The following is a 23,079-nucleotide window of genomic DNA, read 5'->3' on the forward strand; positions in this document are numbered from 1 at the left end:
GAAAGCACTGGAGTGCAAAAAGAAATGGCTTTTGAGCACCAAGGCTGATGCATTTCCATCCTCTAGTCCGTCATTCAATGTACCGCCTTGCTCAGTTTTAAGACTTGCTTTTCGCTGTGAGAAAAGGGCAAGAAAAGAGGCTATTTGGGGGGAGCTGAAGCTAAACGGAACATCAGCTGTGATGCAGTGCTAACATCAGGCAACACCAGTGAGGACGTCTGAAATCCCAACATGAATTATACAGTATGTATATCTGAATATGTATAATATATATATTCATGTACAAAATATAGAATCTTAATATATCTCATAGGGTTTGTGTTTCGAAGTTAAAATAGAAAATGTTAAAGATTAGAAAAAGCTCTTTACTGACATCCTCTTTGTTTTATGTGTTTGTGAATATATATATATATATATATATATATATATATATATATATATATATATATATATATATATATATATATAATGCTGTTGATACTACTGAGGTTGTGATATTGCACATCTGGCGGGAAGCTTTCTGTAAACACTGTGCAGCGTTTTCTTTCTGTTATAAAAGGAAATTCATATAATCTCAGGAAACCCGGTTACCTGTAGGACACACTCTTCAGCAATAAAGACTATCTCCTCCATGAATCTGTTAGTTACCGATGTGATTAGATAATGACACAAGGACGGATAGTGCTGCAGTGCTGGCTTAGTGTCCATACTTGAGAGATTCATACCTGCATCACAACATGGACCAAAGGTATTACAAACCATACGTGAAATTCTGTACATACACATAAAACTGTCTGTGTTTTACATGTACATACTGTATATACTTCAGCAGGAGCAAGGCAGAGCGAAAGAGAAGAGGTAATGCAGCTTATGTCCTCCCGCAGGTGTGTCCAAAAACCCATCGGAAAATTACGGCTGATTGAAGCAAATCAAATTTCTTATTGACCATTTTTCCTTCAGGACCCAGACTCGCACAGCTGACCAATAATCTGTCTTTATGCTCTGACTGGACATCTTTGGTCTCATCGGCTGACTCGTAGCGAGGCTTCTCCGACTCATCGGCTCCCCCACAGGCTGGGCGTTGGGATGAACATTTTCCTCATCCTTTATGGCCTCAGGTTTGAGATGCGTTCAGTGCTGTGAGAAAAGTTCAATCTCAGTCCACCCTAAGCCTGCTTTGTATGTCGTAAGGCGTGTAACCCCCTATGTGTCTGTCACTTAGTGTGGGTTAACTGCTGGAAGGTCCACTGGTGAGGAAGTAGGTCATCATCTCTCCTTTGCCCTTGACTGTGACCACTCCTCTGTATTCCAGTGTGTAGTTATAAGAGCTCAGTACCTGGTGCAATTCTGGGGTCACCTGAAGGCAGATGGAGAATGGAATATTTAATTCCCTGGTCAGCATTTTTGAGATTTATCATTATTTTGCTAATAACTCCTAGTGACCAATGATTTGACAGCTTGAAAGTCAAACATGCTGTGTCATTGATTAAGATGGAGTTTAATGGAACCATAATTTCTAGAAAGAATAACTTTCAGTCAAGTTGAACCCAGTTTAATTTGACTACAGTGCTGTCTTAAACTCTTTATATTTTGCTACGAAAATTGGAAATAATCAATAATGTTGAGATCAGGAATCTGGGGAGACCAATCCATGTCTCAATATCAAACGTGCCCAAGGATAATATTTTACCTTGATTCTTAGCTGTTTTTTAATGCTTAAACAATTCATAGCTCAGTGTTATGTACTCAACAGAGAAAACTTTCTCTGGTCAGATACAAGGACTCATCTGAAAATGAGTGAAAAATTAGCCAATGTCCAACGATAAATGTTGAAAGACCTTCAGAAAGCTTGGAAAATTACGAAACATGCAAGAAAGTCTGGCTCCTTGGGAGTGCAAGAGCAGCTGGCCCTCCGCCGATTACCAAGACTACTTGGAGTACATCTAGAAGATGCGAAATGTAGCTACCGTCACTGAAACTGATGATCACCATGGCAGCAGTGATACCTGAAGCCTTGGAAACTGCGAATCAAAGACTCACATCCTTGGCCAGCCACTTGAAGAGGTATACCAGAGAGCTAGAAGGCAGGAGAATAAACCAGTTGTACTCCACTGAACCATTCAAGGGAGAAGGACACAACCCATAACGGCAATGCTCAGTGGCTAGTGGCTCTAAGAGCAGACCACAGCATCCTTCCCGAACAGGATCCAGGATCCATGGCAGCGACAGACATCCAAGAAAAGGTCCAGTAAGAAGCACCAGGCTCTAACATGATTCATGCCTACTGGCTGAAGAAGGTGACTGCACTGATGAAGCAGTCCTAGATGACACAACAAACATCCATGAGTACATCAGGAAGATGGCCACAACTGACTGCTTAGTGAATACCTCAGGAAGCAGAAATATGAGAAAGAAGAGGAGCAAGAAGAAAAAACATCATGGAAGGACAACCCCCTGCACGGTATGTACCATCGGCAGATAGAGGAAGTGGCTTATATCAAGCAATCCTACCAGTGGCCGGACAAAGCTGGACTATCTTTCATTCTGGAGGCTCTAATCATGGTAGCATAGGAACAAACTCTGATCCATAGAGGCTGGGGTCTACCACACCAGGCAAGACCCCAGGTGCAAGCTGTGTAATAATGCCCCTGAGACAATCCAGCACATAGCAGCAGGTTGCAAGGTGCTAGCAGGCAGGGCATACATGGAACGCCATAACCAAGTGATCGACAAAGTATACAGGAACATCTGTATGGACTGGAAGTCCCAGGGTCAAAATGGGAGACGCCCTCTAGGGTGGTCGAGAATGACCGAGCTAAGATCCTGTGGGACTTCCAGATACTGGTGATGGATAACCAACCGGACATAGTAGTGGTGGACAAGCAGACAAAGGCAGCTGTAGTGATAGATGTAGCTATACAGAATGACAGCAATATCATGAAGAAGGAACACAAGAAGCTGGAGAAGGGCTCAAGAAGATGTGGAGGGTGAGGGTAACAGTGGTCCCAGTGGTAATCGGAGCACTTGGTGCAGTGACTCCCAAGTTAGGCGTCCAGCAGATCCCAGGAACAACATCAGAGATCTCTGTCCAGAAAAGCGCAGCAAAGATACTGTGCTGGACCCTCTAGCTCCCAGGCCTCTGGTAGAGGACTCGCGCTTGAAGGATAAAGTCCGCCCACAGGGGCGAGAGGGGAATTATATAGTTTATGCACACGTCTTGTGATCTGTAAATCACCAATGGAGTGTCTAATCAGTTCTCTGTGTTGTTCTTCCTGAATTAGTGGTAATAAACACATCTGATGCCATAGTTCTGTCAATAACATTTTGTATTAACTCCTTATGCCTTTTCCCCTGATTTATAGTCATTGGCTCGATGAGTTTGGCTACCTCCACTGGGAAATATTCTATTATTAGAGTTTTAATACAAGTTTCCAACAAAAACAACTGCAGAAGTTACAGAAAGTTACAAAAATGAAACTCATAACTTTACTAATAAAATGCTGCTTGGAGCCATTTGGTGTTCATTAGGAAGCAGCAGCTCATATTTTCTCTTTTGTCACTTTTTCCTGCAAAAAGGTGGACTGTAAAGAGATCGGATGAAATTAAAGAATTCAATCTGTGTTCATATTAGCTTTGAATTATTAAGCTTTAATGATTGAATATCTGATAAAGCAAAACCAGTAGGGCCATTTTTAACGATCATTCTTCATTACCTTGAATACACTCCTTTTTTCCTCCCTTCAGTTGACAGATAAGTGTGGTTTTACAGAGCTTATGCACACTGGATGAATTTCAAATTTTTCACCAAAATAGACTGAAGGAGGTGGGAGGGAAGGAGTTCAGAATAATTTACTGATGGAATGCAAATTTTATAGTTGATTTTAAATAACTTACTGATTATCTGAGTACACAAAATCATCAGTGTGAATTTAAATGACGGGACATATAAAATTGTTACCTGGATTCTCTCTGGTACACCTGTGCTGTCCATGCGACTCGCCACATTTACAGTGTTCCCCCAGATGTCGTACTGAGGTTTCCTGGCCCCGATCACCCCAGCCACCACCGGGCCAATGTTAAGACCTAGGAAAAGAAATAAATATAGAATAATTAAAACTGCCAAACAGAGGTGCAGGTTAAAAGATATGATGTATATATCCTACAAAATCAGATCTCAGAATCTTTTCAATTTGGAAACTGGTTCTTTAGTTCCAATTGGGCAAATCAGTTACTTTTACTGGAGCTGTAGTCAACAACAGTCTTACACTCTGCAAAAAAAAGTCCATTTTTCTTTCCTGCTACCCACCTATTTTCATCTTGAAGTTGTTAAAGGAGTGTTCATTGATGTATTTCATCTGGTCCATCAGCCTCATGGCGTAGTCAGCGAGAGCACGGATGTGTGACCGCCCGACCTTGTCATACGTGGAGTCATTGAGGCCGGAGGCTGCCATGTATGTGGAGCCGATAGTCTTGATCTTCTCCAGCTGGCGGAACTGATCCTCGCTGATGATCTGAGGATAGCAGAACAAAGGTTTGTAATATCAGTGGCCATATTTAGCAGAGTTTTGGGTCCACTGGATTCAATAGTAACCAAATAAACACAGCAAACAGTAATTGGATGTTATCAGAGCCGTTGTTCTGCATTCATACATTCAGACAGCTTCCAACTGGAATAGTTCAGATCTTACCTCATCAAAGTCGGCGATGATTTCATTAAGCAGTCGCAGGCACTCCACTCCCTCATTGTTGCCCTCCAACTCTACGTAGAACTCAGAAAAGTTACTAATAGAGGCAAACATAACTGCAACACACTCGCACGACTGGTAGTAGAGCTCATCGTTCCGACGTTCCCGCTGCAGGAAGTGAGCAGCCACGTCTTTGGGAAGGATGTTGTGGAGCAGACGGCGGTTGTAGGCTTGCAATTCCTCCATCTCCTCCTTTTCCTCTGTGGCCTTGTGATGAGTTAGAGAAGAGGATTAAAAATTAATACTTCATTTACAACTGGATGGATTTTTTATGACATTTGGCACAGATATTGAAGATGCCAAGAAGATGAATGCTAATGAATTTGGTGGTCCCCTAACATATTATCTCGCCCCACCAGCAGCATTCAGTAATATATCCTGACAGGTAATCACCACTAAGTTGTTATTTTTTAAAGAAGGTTCAGGAAAAAACCCTTTTACCTATCACTAAATTTCTTTACTTTGTTTTGGTATCTCAGCCTCACAAAACTGCAAATGGAGCTTGAGACTCACAGCCTTGTTTTTTACTAACCATTGGTGACAGCAGTGAGCTGGAAAATAGAGAGCCCTCCAGCAGCTTTTTTAAATAAGTTTTTTATCCACTTGACTGGATTAGCAACTACAAGCAGAACAGCCTGCTTCACAACCGTCAGAAAATGCCAAAGAAGCCATGAACATCCCTTAAGGAATGTTCTTATTGTCAAATTGATACTGTACTGAATATTATTTGGTTATTATACGCACACTCACACACACATGCACACACACACACATACACCCTCTGACATGTTTGTACTTTCTCAAATAAGAACAAAAAGTTTCTTAACAACAGAATTTGGTAAACTATCTCAGTGTTTATTGGTGAAGCAATGATTCATGTTAGGGGATGCAAACTTTTCAGAGTCACGTTTTATACTAATCTAGGTACACCTAAGTACATGCTTACAATTACGAGTGTAACCAATCTTACCGAGCCAATAAAACACACTTGATTACTGAGATTAAGATCATCAATCATTGTCAGCAAGTGTGAATACCTCTATGAAAGCAGATGTTTTGGCAGTTTGTTGGTCCTGAGCAGTCAGGTGTGTGTTAACAGTCTTCCCAGACTATCCAAGAAATCTGCTTGACCATTCTTATTATCCATTAGGGTCCCTAATTTCATTTTTCATTTTCTTCATAGCCAGTTCAATATTTTAACACTAATGTTAAGTCTCCATAATGTATTTTTCAATCTGTTATTCAGATTTACAGTTAGATGAATAATATTATGATCAGAAATATCTCATGTTGAGCACTTGTTCACCCTGTATGTGTCTACATGGGAGCACAGTCTAGGTTTGCAAAGCTGCATCTGACTAAAATGCACATCGCCACCTCATTTCAGCTACCAAGCACGGTAGCGGTGGTGTTTTGAATTGGGCTTCTTTTGCATCCACGGGACCTGGATCGAACATGAACTCCTCTGTACGCTAAAGTATTGGAGAGTCGAATGTGAGTCCATTTGTCCAACAACTACAGCTTGGCCAAAGTTACAACAGATGCTGATCCACAAAACAGCAGTAAATCTACAACAGAATGGCTGAAAAAGAAAAGAATCTAAGTGTTGCAATGGCCCAGCTAAAGTCCAGACCTCAACTCAACTACAATATACTGCAGAGAGTGGACGGACTCTGTGATGCTGCCTATTTGCTCATTTCTACAAAGCTTTAAAATTACAGCACTTAATTGTTCTCATTGGCTTCTGATTCCAGCCTTCACCTTGACAGGATGTCTGACCCACATTTAAAGTTAATTTGTTGTTTATTCCTATTATCATCCTTTAAAGGAACACAGTGAGACATCATTTGCATTTCTAACAGATCTATGCACAACTGTTGTGTCCATGCCTGTTTAAATATGTATATTTTCCCTGTCATGCTGATGACGATATTCAGGTACTGCCTAGCCTCATCACTTCTCAAATCACCAAATATTTTCACTTAAAGGAAATAAATGGAAATCCAAGTTGGGCTAGCTGTGTTTATTTTCTTTCAATCCCAACATGTTTTTGAATTAAATTAATTTCCTAGCACAAAATAATAACAGCGATTCCCTTCCTAAAAATGCAAATTTATGCTAAAAAGCACACCAAATACGTATCTACAAAGTCACATAATGACACTTAACTCGGATACCAGGAGGAAAAAAAACCAAAACTACTTTTTAAGCATCAGAGGCCAATGGAATCATAACTATACAAGGGGAAGGGGCAGCAATGCGCTATAGGTTCTGTTTACTCTTGTTCTCACACACGCGCACACACACACTAACCTGCAGTTTCCACAGGAAGTCAAGCCTTGCTGTTGACTCCACCTGCTGGGCGTGAAGGTACAGGGCAAGGACGAAGACTGTGATCACCACTGGAGTCATGATCTTTAGAGGCACCTTGTCTACTCCACACCTGGAGGTCAGCACATACACATATTAGTATTACAGATAGATTTTATGCCGAGTTACCCAGCTACCACAATCACTGATATATGCAGGTATTACACAGAGTTAAAGATGTACTCTGCAGGAAAATAACATAAAACACAAAAACAAGCTGCCCTCTAAATCTTGGCTAATTAGCGTTAGCATCTGTTGCCAGCAGGTCATTATAGTTCCATTTGTGCCAGAGGAGTGATAATGATGCTGTTAGCGTAAACAGATGACAGAGACCACTTTGGGTCCCGCCATCAGTCTCACCTTGTTCCATTCATGGGCTCACTGTGAGGGAGGAACAGAGAAGAGCCGGTGAGCACTAAGAACATCTGCACACCTTCGAAGCTTTAATCATTACAGGCATGAAATGACACACAGAGACACACACAGGTGTAATAAAGAGACTCACGCGTTGTTGATGGCATTGGCCATGACCAGCAGGTCCTGGTTGTCAAAGAGGCTCACTTTGGGAACCTCCATGATGAGAAGGTAAAGCAGTTCGATGAAGAGCATGAGGAAGAGCTTACCGATGCTGCTGACCTGCAGGAAGACGGAACAGGCCAGCAGGCTCAGCAGCACGCAGGACGAGAAGTACTGAGGGAGAAAATGCAAAGAGACTATTGTTTAGTGGCCAGGCTTTATATGCTGCAACAGTTCTGACTGAACAAGCTGCATCTGGATGAGTTATAAAACACACGATTAACCCACATTTTCACTGCTTAACTTCTAATTTGAGCACGAGTGTGCACACCAAATGTTAACATTTACAGCTGTAATTACCCCCACTTAGCACCCATTTGTTCTGCTCCCAAAATTTCGTTTCATGTCAGAAGTCTCACATTGAAATCTTACAGTTACGTGTGTGTGTGTGTGTGTGTGTGTGTGTGGTGTTCAAAAAAAGCAATGCAGTACTTTGCAAGACAAATTTTACCCAATTTTAACCATGTGTTTGCTCTAACAGTGTATGGTATACAAGGTGATTTCATTACACCATTCGTCACAGCAGAAAGCAATGATTAGATGTCGTAATGCTCATTAATGTTCTATAAAGTACATAACTTGTTTAAGCACATGCATTTCTCTCTTTTTAGTGCTTGTGTTTTATCGTTGCTTTTTTTTTTTTTATTGCTTGCAGTTTTAATATTGTTGTGCATCACCTTGAGCTGCAACACCTGGTTGAAAAGTGTTGTATGAATGAGATTCTGCCCACATTTTATCCCTATGAGGGAAACTTGGCAGCAGCACCTGAGTCGTATTTGTGTCTTATTTAAGTCCTGGACTCGTGCCATTGGCTGTTGTTCAGTTTAGGATTAATAAAATTAATTTGCACTTATGCGGACAGCCCGCAGGTTATCCATCAGCTCCGGTCTCTTCTGTTTCACCTCACTGCCCAACCAGCTGCAACAGATGGCTGACCTACCTAAGCCACAGTCTTGTTCTCCGTGCGGTGTTTGCTCATACCGATTATTGGATCAATGAGGTTTGCTCTGTAATATTATAGGGTTTTTACATTACAATATAAAGCGCCTTATGATGACTATATATGTTATGTTACGCCCATGGTATTCAGCTGGAAAAGAGTGGAGCGTCCACTCTGGGTCAGGGAGGAGTTGCTGCTTAAATGTGGAGGAATTTGGGGTCTTGTTTACAAATGAGTATAGCGAGAGATTGATACATGGACTGGGGCCATGTCGCTGTACCAGTCATTTGTGGTGAAGGGAGAGCTGTGCATAAAAGCGGAGCTGTTGATTTACGGGTCATCTGATGTTCACAATCTCTGGGTAGTGACTCAAAGAGACACACACAAGCAGCACAAATGAGCTTTCTCTGAAGGACAGCTGGCCCCTGCCTGAGAGAGGGAGTGAGGAGTTCAGTGAGTCAGGAGGAACCTCCTGGGCACTTCTTGGGCGAGGAAATCCAGGCATGTCCTGCTGGGAAGAGTTCTTATGGGTAGACCCAGGACTGGAGAGATTATGTATCTCAGCTAGCCTGGAACCACCTTGGTGTTTCTTCGGATGAGCTGGAGAAAGTGGCTGGGGAAAGGGAGGTTCGGGCTTCTTTACTGCCCCTGTGACCTGGCCTCGGATAGTGGCAATGGAAGGAAGAATGGAAAGAGGGATGGATGGTTGGATGGAAGGAACTTAATTGATCTATTGAGGCCTGATGTAATGTACTTTAGTGAGTTGACCAGCAGATTTTAGTATTTAAACTTCAACTGGCATTTTCTGAAAGGTTATCTTTTGGCTGTACTTTTTTTAGACAAATCATCCGCCTAACTTTCCTTAGTCTTCAACAAACTTGGATCTTCTTTTCTTTGTTTGTTGTGTCATACTTTAAAAGGATACCTGTAAATTTATTGATGAAATAATCTAATAAATAAAACAGATAGGCCATAGATAAAACAAGGCATCTGTACCTCAGGAAAGCTGCAGATGAGGCCATCATGTCCACAGGGGCTGTGTTGTGTGTCCAGGCTGTAGTTGAGGAAGTAAGCATGGCAGGCATTGACACTGTCCAGGCTGATGTTGTGCTGTGCTTTGATGCAACTCCACAGGTCATGGCTGCTGCACGTGAACTAAAAAGGGTCAAAATTATTGCGAGACTTTCAAATCCAGACACTCAAAAGCATCATAGTCAAAAACCTCTCTTTGAAACATTGACCCATGACAAGAAAATGGGAATTTGGGAATCCTGTTAATGAAAACTTACAATGTTGATGAAAGCAGAAAGAAAGACGATGATGATGGTGAAGACACCAACCAAGGTGCTGTTTAGTCTAGACTGAACTATTCTCTTAGAGAGTGTCTGCAGAGGCACTGGGAAGATCTGGAGGACAGAAGAATTCCAACAATTAATATTCAGTTTTAATTGAATTAACTGACTTCATTTTCTCAGTCACTGGTTTCCAGTTTGACCATGCTTTTACAGCTCTGTGTAAAAAAGAGGCTCTGCTTTTTTTTATATTTTGTTTTTAAAAAAAAGAGCCATGACTCACCGTTATGGAAACCTTCAAGCAGCAGCTCTATTTTTCTCTTCTCAAACCTTTCCCGTTTCTTGTGAGTCATCAACAGCAGAAAGAAAACTGATCGACAAAAGGATTTACGGTCTCACTGCAAATCTTATTCGACAAGGCCCACTTTATAGAAACTTGTGGAAGAGATTGTGAAAATTTGCGAACTTATTAACTCCAGAAGAATGTACCAGATAATTACATTAGAGGCAGCGCAACAAAGTAATCAACTGAGCTGCATGCTATTCTGTAACTGTCTTTATTACAGCACAGCGCCCAGTACCCCTGTGTTTACTGAACAGGCACCAAATACGCAGCTGAAGACGTAGTGCAAAAAGAACATCAGCTGCTTCTGTTAAAGCACAATCTGTTCTTTGCTAAAGTCCACACAAACAGATCAAAACTGAGAACAGAGGGAGGAAACAGCTACCTAAACATTGGGAGATTGATAATATTTTAATAAAATACTATTCCTTAAGTTATCCTATGAAATGCAATTTTTAAAAAATGCTGTGTTAGCTGTTATTTAAAAATGAAAACTCCATAACATTTGACTAGGATAACCATGTGAAATATCTTCAGTTTTTACCTGATATTTAGAGTCACAGGCTTTGTTAAGGGTACAGAGTGTAAAATCGCACCACTAGACGTAAATAGATTGCAGTTGACTGCGAGTTTTTAAGGATATCCTAAACTTTTCTGTGGGTAAACACTGCTGTTAGCCTCTGTTAGCCTCTGTTAGCCTCTGTTAGCCGCTGTTAGCCTCTGTTAGCTGCTGTTAGCCTCTGTTAGCTGCTGTTAGCCCCTGTTAGCCGCTGTTAGCTGCTGTTAGCCATCGTCAGTGAAGTGTATCTAACATGGTTGGACTTAGTGAATAAACTCTGATACAATGTGTGGTTGTAATTCGGCTGTCACGAGAGGGAAAGTGGGATTTTTAGGACACTTGAGCAGAACATTAGCTTGTATAATGTTAGCTTAAAACCAGCTGCTGTTGTTCAGCCGGCTCATTGTCAGCTGTGTGTGGATGAGAGGATTGCATGTCTAATCTGCTGACAACAAGTAAGTGCGACAGTCATGAGTTAGAGCTCTGTTTTCAGTTCAGGGGATGAGGCTAGCAGTTAGGAGGAAGAGGATGATGTTTTATTAAGATGCCAGTCCTGCTGTCTCTTTCCTTCATGTTCAACTTCACATACTGTAAGCATGAGCCTTCACATCTTGAGCCTGAAGGTGCAGGTATGAATTAACATTTGCCTCCTAATGAATTCCTATGAGTTCTCTTTTCCCCGCCTTTGGCAAACTACACATGTGGCTGGTCTCTAGCTGAACAAATAAAACCTGATTTGGTGGAACCGAGATGTCCGTTTCGGCAACTGTGTTGAAGATAGCGAGGCAACATGACAGCTTCCACAAATTGGAGCCTGCTCCTATTTATTTTAATGGACTAATTCTAAGTTTATGAGAATGCATCAGTTTGTTGGAATTACATATTGCATGTAAGTACCCACTAATTAATGTTTATCTATGAGTAGAATCATTTTTGTAACTCAAAAAACAATAATTGCACCTTTAAATACTGATCAAATTGACAGCAGAGACTGCTGAAAGTTTATGTTGTTGCTGTTGAAGTTTATAGTCTAGTAACCTTAGGCTAATATGCATAAAGTTTTATAGAACAAAGTTGAACAAAGGCTCCCTTCTGTGAATAATCTTGTGCAAGAATACAGACAAACTACAGAAACATGAAACGTATCCTGAATTATGTTAGATAAAGTAAATATGAGATGGAGCAGCTTTTCTCAAAGACTCACATAAACACGAGGGAAACTTAACAATTTTTAATTCATATAATAGATACGCACCAAGGGAGTCTGTTGTAAAAATGTAACAGATTCTGATCAAAAAGAACTTCCTTTGAGGAGAATATCTTTCATTTTCTAGATGAAGGATTCTCTGACCACAATTCATAACAAGTACAGCATCCAAACCACAGCCCGATAAAACATTTAGATTTGTCTGAACGATGTCTTACGCTGAACCGAACTGAAACGAGGCAGCTATCTTACGGGATAACATTCTCATAAAAGCATCTATAATCGCTTGTATTGGTTATCACTTTGCCGAATGCCTTATATCTGCAACAAATCTGAGCAAAGCTCTGAGTTTCTCTGTGTCATTCATTACAAGCATAGACTTCTCACCCCAAAACAGCAGTACACAGCTGAGACGAACATAACAGCCGTCAGGATAATGAGACAGGTGACGAAGAAGCCGATCATCAGTCTGGAGCTGCAGACAACAAAGAGATTGGATGTATCTACTGCAATATTTATTACTCTGCAATTCACAGTCAGTGTGGCATCTGATAAGTTAACACTTTCTCTTTATAGTCTACAACCTTGTGCTAAATACTGTGGAAGTAAACATCTTACTCGTGGGTGTGACGGGAATTAATAACACCAAAGAGAAGAAGCATTAAGATTAAGAGGGTAAAAGCGATTATAAAAATAGATTAAATAACAAGGGACATGAGATGTGAGGAGGCAGCCTATGTGGGACTTTAAGGACAGGATTAAAAGACAAGAGAGGAGTGGTGAGATGAAAGTACTGAGGAGAAAGGTTAATAAAGAGGCAGGCTAAAGAAGATCAATACTAAGAGATGGGCAGGGAGAAACCTCTGAGTGCAGTTTGCAAAAAAAGAAGAGAGAGAGGAGGGCTCGCTTTGAGACAAAATCTGACAGAGCTTTAAAATCTGGCCAGTGCTCGGGTGCAATTATGCTGATTTTGATCTGATATTCTTTTTTATTACTCATCATCTTTTATTACTCCTCTATTCAGTGATTCATCTTTATAAGTCCTGTTTTAAGGATAAAGGCTGAAGAATTTGGAAGAGAACTTGGAACAGACAGCATTAAGACTAAAGCTGTGCCGAGTTTTGTAAGGCTCCAAAGCCTGAACGCACACACTGACCACTAACAAAGACATAGTTTCTAAACAATTTATTAAAACGCATGTATTAGTGCTTATGAAATATAAGGAGATAGTTATATTTGCCTAATAAAGACAGCTTTTGGGATTATACCATGGGAGTACTATTTAGAAGACCAAGCAATTCAGTTTCAACTTGGAGCAACTTCTTATATATACACCCACTGGCCACTTTATTAGGTGCACCTTGCTAGTACCAGGTTGGACCCCCTTTCGACTTCAGACTGCCTTAATTCTTCATCACTATCAGCCTGAACTGATGATGGAGCACAGCACAGATCATGTTAACACCAAATTTGATGTTCCAGCAGAAACTGAGACTCATCATACCAGGAAGCACTTTTCGGTTTTCTTCGGTAAGCCTGTGGGAACTCCAGCCTCAGTTTCTTGCACTCAGCTAACAGGAGTGGCACATTGTGTGGTCTCTAAATTTACAGTCCATCTGCTTTTAGTTTTAATGTGCTGTGAGTTTAGTGATGCTTCTTGGTTTTAACGACTGGTTATTTAAGCCTTAATATCAGCTTACCATTCTCCTCTGGCCCCTGGCGTCAAGTTCTCCCAGAGAACTTCGGCTCACTGGATAATTTCTCTATTTTCAAAGCATCCCGTGTTAGCAGATTCTCAAATACTCAGACCAGCAACATTCGGAGCCACCTTTTATCCCCATTTGATGCTTCTTTGAAGTTCAGCAGGTCGTCTTGACCGTGTCTAAATGCCTAAATGCTGATTGGATGATGAGATATTTGCATTAACAAGCAGCTGAACAGGTGTACCTAATAAAGTGGCAAATGTTGACCTACCCAATTTTGATTGTGTAAAGCAGTAGTTCTCAAACTAGGCCTTGGAGACGCCGGGGGTCCAAAGCCCATGGCCATGAAGTTCACAAAATAATTTGCAATGAATATTAAAATTGTGCTGCATTATTAAAAACTGCATTTAGACCAAAAGGAATATTGATTACCCCGTCCCACCCCCACATTATCTTTTATGTATATTAAGAAAAACCTTTAGTAAGAAGTGCTCTTTCTCCAAAGTTCTAGTCCTAAAAGTTTATCTGATTTTAATATATAAATGAATCGTGTGGCCGTTTAAGCTCACTTTGTGTACTCTGCACTTATTTATTTCATACATTTGAGCTACAATTGTTTAAACTGTAATCAGAGTAAACTTTTCAAAGTTGTGAAGTAAATCTCAAACTTCCACGGTCCTATCTGTGTATTATTTCCAAGTGTTGACTCACGGTGGCACGATGACAATCTGGATGAAGCAGATGAAGAGAAAGACGAGGGAGGCGCAGGCCACATAAGCCCCAAACCTGGAGTCCACCTGTTTGGAGTACTGCAGGAGGGAAGGAAACAGCAGTTCAGTGACACAGACTTTTCTTACATTCTGTCCCTCTGACGGCATGAGGGGTGAAAAACATACAAAACAACCAACAAGATAAAAAAGTATGAAAAGTCTGACTCAATTATGTCTCTCTGGGTATTTTGGAACGAGTACGTCAACACCACAGACGCTTGTAGCAGAGCTGTACTCGAGTCAGACATAAATCACAAAAATGACGAGTTCACACTTGACATGGGTTTAACTAGTGTAAGCCTCGACTTTTATTTATTTCTCTAAATACTTCCTCTTCATTCGGAGAATCTGGGAACAGCTGACATTTAGCGCAGATGACATTTAACTCCGTCAAGATTTGAGGCTGCTTTGAAATCCCATTTGAAATTAGAAAGCACGAGCTTGAAATACTCAAGCTTTGAACCAGTCAATAAAAAATTAGAAAAATAAAGACAACAAAATGTAAAAATATGACAAGAGTTTGAACAGTTGATTCTCACGAGCCTGCAGAGCACAGGCATAATTTGTTCGTGCAGACGTAAATTCTGACTTAGACTTTCGTATGTGAGAACAATGGCTGAAAGACAGTGAGGTTTTCAAGTGAGTATTGATATTTCAAAGCTGAAAAGATTGTTTCGTGATGTTTGTTGAAGTTTAAAAAAGAAAAAAAAAATTGGTTATTGGCGTTTTACAGCTGAAAAGAAAACCATATCCCGATATCAAAAAACTACTTACGATCCTTAAAAATGAAAGAAATCTTAGCAACTGATCCGTGTCTGGCATGTGCAGCGGCTACTCAGCTGCTATCCTGCAAAAAGTTTATTTTACTGGATAAACTCCAAGTTGAAATACTCCTTCTGTATGGCCAAGAGAAACTTGTTTCTCCAAACTTGGAGATATTGCTGTGCCTCAAAATCAAACTGTGGATCAACAGGATTTAAAGATTGTACACGAGCCTAAAGGCAGAAGTGGTCTGACAGACATGGAACTGGAGGCTCTCCAAAATTCCTTCAGATCTCGCTTTCACCGTACACGAAGCAAAAACTCTTTTTCCCTTTTTCCTCCCAAATTCCTTTTATAACAACCCAGCTGCAAACCTCTTCTCAGCCTGCCATTCACTGTCTGAAGCAGTTTCTCTTCTCCATTTAAACCCCTGCTTCCTCTCTTTCTGTGTTATACTTTGCTTTTGAGTGACTTCCCAGAGGGACCGAAAAAGAGAGAGCTTTTTGCACAAAGAAGATTGCTTGTCACGGCCAATTATCTTTTGCTATATTGGCAGTTGGACTTTGTGTGTCCGCGTGTGTGTGCGTCTAACCTTTTTCTCCAGGTCAGGCTCTCTAAAGGTGAGCAGGAATTTCTTGACGTGTTCCGAGCGCAGACGGTCGATGCTGCGCGCGTCGATGGCCCGGCCCAGAAACTCATCCACCTCGTCCTCTGGGTTTAGGTTTTCCTGTGTGTTTCTGAAAATAAAATGCCTGAATAAAACAAGAGGAGACTGATTGACATTTACATTTCATGCCGAGTCAACAAAGACTGTTTGGCTTTACTGCAGCTAAACTTTTTGATCCACTGCTTTCTTAAAGAACTTGTCTGAAAATCAAGCCAAAAGACTTTCTTAATAACTATTGACTAAACAGAAGTTTACTAAAACTGTTCGAGGGTCACCTTAACAACCCACTGTAACCTGAGGTGTAGCTGCAAATAGGAAATCATACACAGTGCTGCGATCTGATTTCTTAGGGGCTTTTTTTTGCATACATCATCAAATTAGTTTGATGATCAGAGATAAGCTTTCTTTTTGAAAGTTGACTTCAATTCAATTCAAGGCCTGATTACTACAAGACCTGAAGAATTAAGAAATCCCTGTTTGACAAAGTGAGGCAGACTCAGAGATCTTAAAAAATGGCAACACAATCATGCCACAGTCTAAAGAAACTCAAGAACAGATAAGTAAGTGATTGTCATCCATCAGTCTGCAAAGGACTACAAGGCTATTTCAAAGGCTTTGGGACTCAAGTGAACCACAGTGAGAGGCATTATTCAAAAAATGAGCAGTGTTGGGGAGTAACGGAATACATGTACCGCCGTTACGTATTTAAAATACAAAATATGAGTAACTGTATTCCATTACAGTTACCGTTTAAAAGGGTGGTATTTAGAATACAGTTACTTTGTTGAAATAAATGGATTACACTGCGGTACTTTCCTGTTTCATATTGTGGCGGGTCAGGACTGTTTGGGTTTTGTTTGACAGCTAAGTTCTGTTGTTCCAGGCGGCAGCGTTACGGTTACCATGGTTACAGGGTGACGCGCTCTCTTTGTGACTGTGTTTCCTGGGTGAGAGAGCGCCTTTTTTTGTTGTTGTTGTTGTGCTAAGCTAACAGGCAGAATGCTACAAGCATAGCTCTAAAGAATGTAGCATCATGGGCAGTGTAGTCCGTGTTGCAGGGAGAATGGACTGCCATGCCCGTTATGTGTCTGTGAGCGCGAGGAGGGAGAAAAAGGCGAGTGGAAAGGTACGAGTTGTCGTCGAGGAAAAACGGGAGCTGGAAGCATGTAAATATAATAATAACCACTGCAGCCAAGAAGAGTGCCTGACGAGCCCAGTTGTAAGTAAGATATTAAGACTCGACTGTACGCTGTGTTCGTGTTTTCATCCGAAACAATAAGTTCCGTTGGAGCAGCCTTTCAACGCCTCTCTCTGTCTCTGGCAAGCAAACTTGACCCAGACAACAAAGTAAAGCTACTTTTCGGCTACGAGCCCAACACAGAACCGACGTATTAGCCAGAGGTCCTTTACTACGGTTCAGACCCGCGGAACTTCAGTAATAGTAATAAATCACATTCATGTAGTTGTAAACAGCATGATAATATATTAAGTAATCGAAAGTATTCAGAATAAGTTACTCTCATTGAGTAACGTAACGGAATACATTACAAAATACATTTTGGGGCATGTATTCTGTAATCTGTAATGGAATACATTTTAAAAGTAACCTTCCCAACACTGAAAATGAGAACATGGAAACAGCGGTGAAGCATCCCAGGAGAGGCCAGCCTAACAAAATTACTCCAAGAGCACATAGGCAACTCATCTGAGAGCTCATTAAAGAACCCAGAACACCATGTTAAAAACATCTAAAGGTCAGAGTTCATGATTCACAATGACAAAGAGACAAGACAAAAATAGCACCCATGGGAGAGTCCCAAGAAGTAAACAGCTGCTGATCAAAATGGAAACAAAGACTCATCTCACATTTACCAAAAATCGTCTTGATGATCCCAAAGGCTTTTGGGAAAAGATTCTGTGGACTGATGAGAGAAAATTTGAACTTCTTGGAAGCTTTGAGTCCCATTACAGCCGGCATAAACCTAGGCCCAGTCAAAATCTGCACTTAAATCTGATTGAGATGCTTTGGCATAACCTTAAACAGGTCAATCATGCTCAAACTCTCCTGGCTGAATTAAAATAATTCTGCAAAGAAGAGTGAGCCAACATTCTTCCACAGCAGTATGAAAGATTCATTGGCAGTTATTGCAAATGCATGATTGCAGTTCTTGCTGCCAAGGCTGGCGCAACCAGTTATTGGGTTTAAGCAGCAACTGCTTTTTCACGTATTGTCAGGTAGAGTTGGATAGCTTTTTTCCCTTAATAATTGAACTTATCATTTAAAAACTGTATTTTTTTATTTCTTTGGGTTATCTTTGTCCAATATTAACATTAAGTGTGAAAACGATGGAAGAAACTGAGAAGTCAGGAAGATTTTTCACACCTCTGACCTGAAAGATCACTGCAGCCCTCAAACTTGAACAGTCAGATGAGACAATTTGTCTAAAAACAATCACTAAATCTGCAAAACGCAGATTCACCTACATATAAAATGCATTTGACGGTTAGTCTGGAATACTGTGTTTGGATTTAACAATACCCAGAAGTTGAGCGATTGGAGGCAGAATTTTAGGAGTTGTTAAGTAGTTAATTGGAATATTTTGTGTAGACATGTCTAACTTTAAAGGTTTTGTCTTTAAACACTTGTCAGTTTCAGTGCTGTACTGTAGCTCTAATCGGTGGCATTTGAGGCCTCAACAAATCAGAAAGAAAGGATTGGTTTGTCTCTACGATGTCAAGTCTTAATATACGTTACATTCACTGATTTTAAGACAGATGGAAACAGATTTCCAAACTGAGCTGTGACATCGTATCCAGTGTAGCAGTTGACGAAAAACCCAGCATGTACTTCCTCTCGACTCTAAAAACCTGTCAGTCTGCATAAGAAGTAAGATCTGTGTTGTAGCCTGCGGCAGAGGCAGAGGCTTGGATGCTGCAGCTCAGAACAAACTCACATATACAGAACTATTTGGAGGAGAAGAGGAGGACAGCTTCTCCATAAACGACAGCTCCTCTTTGATCACTGAGAGCCTTTGGCTTAACTATCCCTTCCTCTGCCCTTTTTTTTTTTGTAAATCTTGGATGAAACAGTTGATACTGCAACACATTAAGAACATAAACTCTGTCCAGCAGCAAAAGACTCATGGAGAGAATCAGAATTTAGACACTAGCACTCATGCAGGTGGATTATACGACAACTGCAAGCATTCATCTGCTAGAAGCGATCCTGGAACACGTTTAACCTGCCCTCCAAGAAACGTTAGATGACTTATCGATCAATGATGCTTAAAACTGTGATTGCAACCACCAAGCTCTGATAAGTTCATATATTGATGGACGCTGGCACACTTTTTTATTATCTTAGCTGTGTACACAACACATATTCAAGCTACAGCTGCATGATAAAGGGTTAAAGTGCAAATGCAGACTCCTGCATTACCTCTTCCATACAAAACTGCCCTAATTTTCACTTTGAACCTCCAACATGTTGAAAACTGAACTGAGCCTGGTTCTTCCTATTAAAAGGGAGTTTTTCCTTCCCACTGTCGCCTAGTACTTGCATAGGGGATTGTTTGATTGTTAAGGTTATCTCTGTATTATTGTAGGGTCTTTACCTTACAATATAATATGCCTTAAGGTGACTGTTATGATTTGGCACTCTGGCAAAACCGAATTGAAACCCCCCCCCAAAACATTTTAATTTAAACTGATCCTTTACCTGGACACTGACTCTCATACAAATCAAAGATCTTGCACATCATCTTATTATTATGCCATTTATTCTGACTTTCCAGTTAAAATTACCAGTGACAATCATATTTGTGTTTCAAAGTGCTTCTTCTTGTCTTTCAGCTCATTTTCAGGATCATTGCCTATCGTCTTGGGCAAAGCAAGAACAAATCCTCTAAGGTGGCACACAGACAAAACAACAAGCACAATGAGTCACTACTCACTTGTCTTTGGGGTCTTCAAAGCCCTGCAAGAGAGAAAGGACAACAGGAAATAGGATTTTTAGAGCAGCGCGTGGTAAAGGTGTTTAATCTTTTCAAACCAGATTGGTTCTGCTTTCTTTTTCTTTACAGCTAAACGCTCTTTTAATACAACTCAGAACAATCACATCAACATATCTGGTGATTCACTCAATGAAAGCATTTTTAAAATGATAAAATGAATAACAAAGCAAAAACATCCAATGTTCTGCAATATTTAGAAGTTGTCATTCTACATTAAATATCTGTCATTCTGCAATGTTTGGACTAAACTGCTTGACGATCAGTGTGTGCTCTGGCTGTTCTGACGGTGATTTAGAACAATTTTTTCAGAGACTTCATAGATAACAGCCCAAGCAATCTCCCAAGACATCTTCAGCTAATGAAAGGTACCTCAGCAACAACAACCCCCCAACACACACACACCCCACACCCACCCTTCGGACGAGTTATATCACTACAGTGGTTTAGATCCTTCCTGTGATTTTCGGGATTTATATACACCGCTTAGAGGCGGTTATTGCTTCGGTTGAACCTTGCTACAAATTATTTTAATTTTCTAATTTTCCTTTTCAAACTACATTAAGGAGCCTCAGCCTATCATCATTCCTCTGATTGAAGCTTGTTCAATTTAACTTCACAAATAATGAGCAACCGCAACGCTGCCATTAGACAGCTATTGGGGGGCCTGATGACATAATAATTACCCTGAGCCAAATGAAAAATACGCTTACAGGGAAAGGTTCGCTGTGGCTGGAAACCAGCAGACACGGGGGGAAAAAAAAAATCACCCAGATCACTTCAGGTATGAACCGAATAAAAGACATTTGCATCTAACTCAGCTCAAGATTTGGACCGTTCACCCACTGTCAGCTCTATTCGGCGAGAAATGACGGCTATGATTGACGTGAAATTAAACATTTTTGGTAGGTTTTGAGTTTTTCAGCAGAGATAAACCGACAGAATGAGCAAAATAAGAAAGATGTAAGAAGTGGAGGCTTTGTTGTCGAGCAGAGGTAAACAAGACAAGTTTCAAATGTTATTTTCACCCGTTTGAAATGCAAAGATAGAATATGTCTATAAACAAACAGATGCAAAGCACACAACTTTAACACTTTGGGTGAACTGTCCTGCAAAACGATACAGTGTGCTGTGTCATGGAAAAAAATGTAATATATTTTTTAACCTGTTTTTCATTATGAAGTCACATTAATCATATTTTGTTACTCAGTTTATACTATGTTCAGATTGTCACTGTCATTAAACTATTTGGCCATATTACAGCATTACAGAATACCAGCTTGTAGATATTCAAATTGCTCTACCTCCCTCTTGTGGCGAAACACACAAATGACTATGCTGAAGAAATATTCAGCACAGCTAACCCCTGCATGAAAGTAAGGGGGAAAAAAATCAAATAGGAAAAAGTGAAAGGTAAAAACGAAATTATTTGCATTCCTGCCTGCTCCACTGCTTCCTGTTTGCAAAAGCAAGAGGCTGAATGGGCAGCAGGAGTAGAAGTACATGTGTAAAATCCTGAATACCTCCAAAGTCCATTCTGTGTCTGACAGACATAACCAGGTTTCCTCCCGGTCATATAAAAACCCTCCCTCATGCTCTCTGTGCATATTTGATTCCTTATTCTTTACAGCTCTGTTTCAAAGCTCGCTCCAGAGCTTGCTGTGATTAATGAAGACTATGGAGGTATGAAGATATGGGGTGAGAGAGTAATAGGCAGAAAGAAAACTGAGGCTGACAATGAAGGAAGGCAGAGCTGCAGCAAATAAAGTTGATGTCAAAGCGTTCGTGTTTCTGCAAACTTTTATAGGACTTTGGTGACACACTCATCTGATATTAGGAAAGAAAAACAACGCAGCTGCTGATGTGATGTCAGGACGAGTAATTGAACGTAGTCATCCAGGACGATGAGAGATAAGATGATTTTTGTGCTGAGCAGCCTTAGCTCTAAGTGCCAGAAGGATCCAATGTAAATCAATGCAGCATTAATTTGATGTTGTTTCTTTTTTTATGTGCACACTTGTTGTAGCATTTATGCTACACAGAGCTCCAAGTCAGCTACAGAGCCCCCTTTGGGTCACATAAAAATACAGAAAGTAATACTTAACTGTGCAGACAGTTTATTTTAATGAAAAGTAATCGTTTTAAAGCAGAACTGATGTTTCTTTCAAAATAAAAGCACACTGGTTAATACGGTCAATGGGGAGTTTGCATGTTCTCTCTGTACCTGGCGAACTCTCCTGTGCATTGCCTCGGTCCAGATGCTGTACCCCAAGTTGTTTCCAATGCTTTGGTCAGAGTGGGATTGTTACAAAGAACTAAGATGTAGAAAAGGGTGTTTGTATATTCACGAGAGAGGTAAGCTTATTGTTCTGTCTGGCTGTGCTCACAACCTGACATTACACTCATTTAGTAGACAGATCGATCCAAAATAACTTTTATAAAATGTGCTCAACCTACCTATAAACATGACCTAAATATTATTATAAAATATTTGTATCTGTTCTCATTCTATATGTCTGACATCAACCATTAAAGTGGTATTCTTGTTTTTTTTAGTCGTGCATCTCTATAACACTGAGTTCAGTACTTCCTTATGTCCAGATTTTGATTTTCCCGCATTGGAAGTGAATAAAAATATCCCACTGAAAGCTAAAAGATTTGCAACAAACGGCAAACTACAACTGTAAAGCAGCCTTTCCATTACAAAAGTGCAGTTCATTGATGATGCCACAAGCTGAGCAGGACTTAATAGGATGAGAAAACTACAGAAGCAGAAAAAAAAGCTGTGCTTGCTGTTATCTTTTCTGTTGTGGTTATCAGATTGATTCATCTTGTTATGTGGAACTAAAAGAAAAGGCAGATCTCGTTCTCTCTCTGAGATGTTCCCAAGCATAGCAAGATATTACAAGAAAAAAATAAACCCTTCTTGTGATCACGAGATGCGTGCGGACAGCTTGGTAGCCGTGAAGACGACCTGGCTGTTTGATTCAGGGACTAAGTACGGGTTTGTTCTCCGGGGCGTTACAATTGATAGATTAGATCAACACTGAATTTTCTGTATTACAAAGGTGAGAAGGCTCAGCAAGAATAAAACACACGCTGCTACTTTTAAGTGGAGTAGAGATTAATCAGCCT

General features: G+C 40.5%; 1 protein-coding gene across 2 annotated transcripts in view; it reads right to left on the reverse strand.

The window, feature by feature from the left end:
• Positions 1-474: 474 nt before the first annotated feature.
• The window catches only part of adcy5 (adenylate cyclase 5), a 92,089-nt gene continuing 69,484 nt past the window's right edge, over positions 475-23,079 (reverse strand). Inside the window, exons 9-21 of one of the 2 annotated variants that reach the window (XM_085248677.1) lie at positions 19,888-19,910; positions 15,860-16,004; positions 14,447-14,544; positions 12,420-12,507; positions 9,921-10,037; positions 9,628-9,786; positions 7,621-7,805; positions 7,476-7,496; positions 7,059-7,188; positions 4,689-4,952; positions 4,307-4,511; positions 3,959-4,083; positions 475-1,357 (exon numbers count right to left, since the gene is read on the reverse strand). In XM_085248677.1, coding sequence (XP_085104803.1) covers positions 1,229-1,357; positions 3,959-4,083; positions 4,307-4,511; positions 4,689-4,952; positions 7,059-7,188; positions 7,476-7,496; positions 7,621-7,805; positions 9,628-9,786; positions 9,921-10,037; positions 12,420-12,507; positions 14,447-14,544; positions 15,860-16,004; positions 19,888-19,910 — 1,689 coding nt within the window. In that variant the 3' untranslated portion in view covers positions 475-1,228. Of the gene's footprint in view, positions 1,358-3,958; positions 4,084-4,306; positions 4,512-4,688; positions 4,953-7,058; positions 7,189-7,475; positions 7,497-7,620; positions 7,806-9,627; positions 9,787-9,920; positions 10,038-12,419; positions 12,508-14,446; positions 14,545-15,859; positions 16,020-19,887; positions 19,911-23,079 lie in introns of both variants that reach the window. The other variant, XM_085248676.1, reaches the window with a different exon arrangement.

This window comes from Mchenga conophoros, linkage group LG16 (genome assembly GCF_057382185.1).
Source record: "Mchenga conophoros isolate Kocher_MC1m ecotype Shallow Benthic linkage group LG16, M_conophoros_male_GT1.1, whole genome shotgun sequence".
Taxonomy (NCBI): Eukaryota; Metazoa; Chordata; class Actinopteri; order Cichliformes; family Cichlidae; genus Mchenga; species Mchenga conophoros.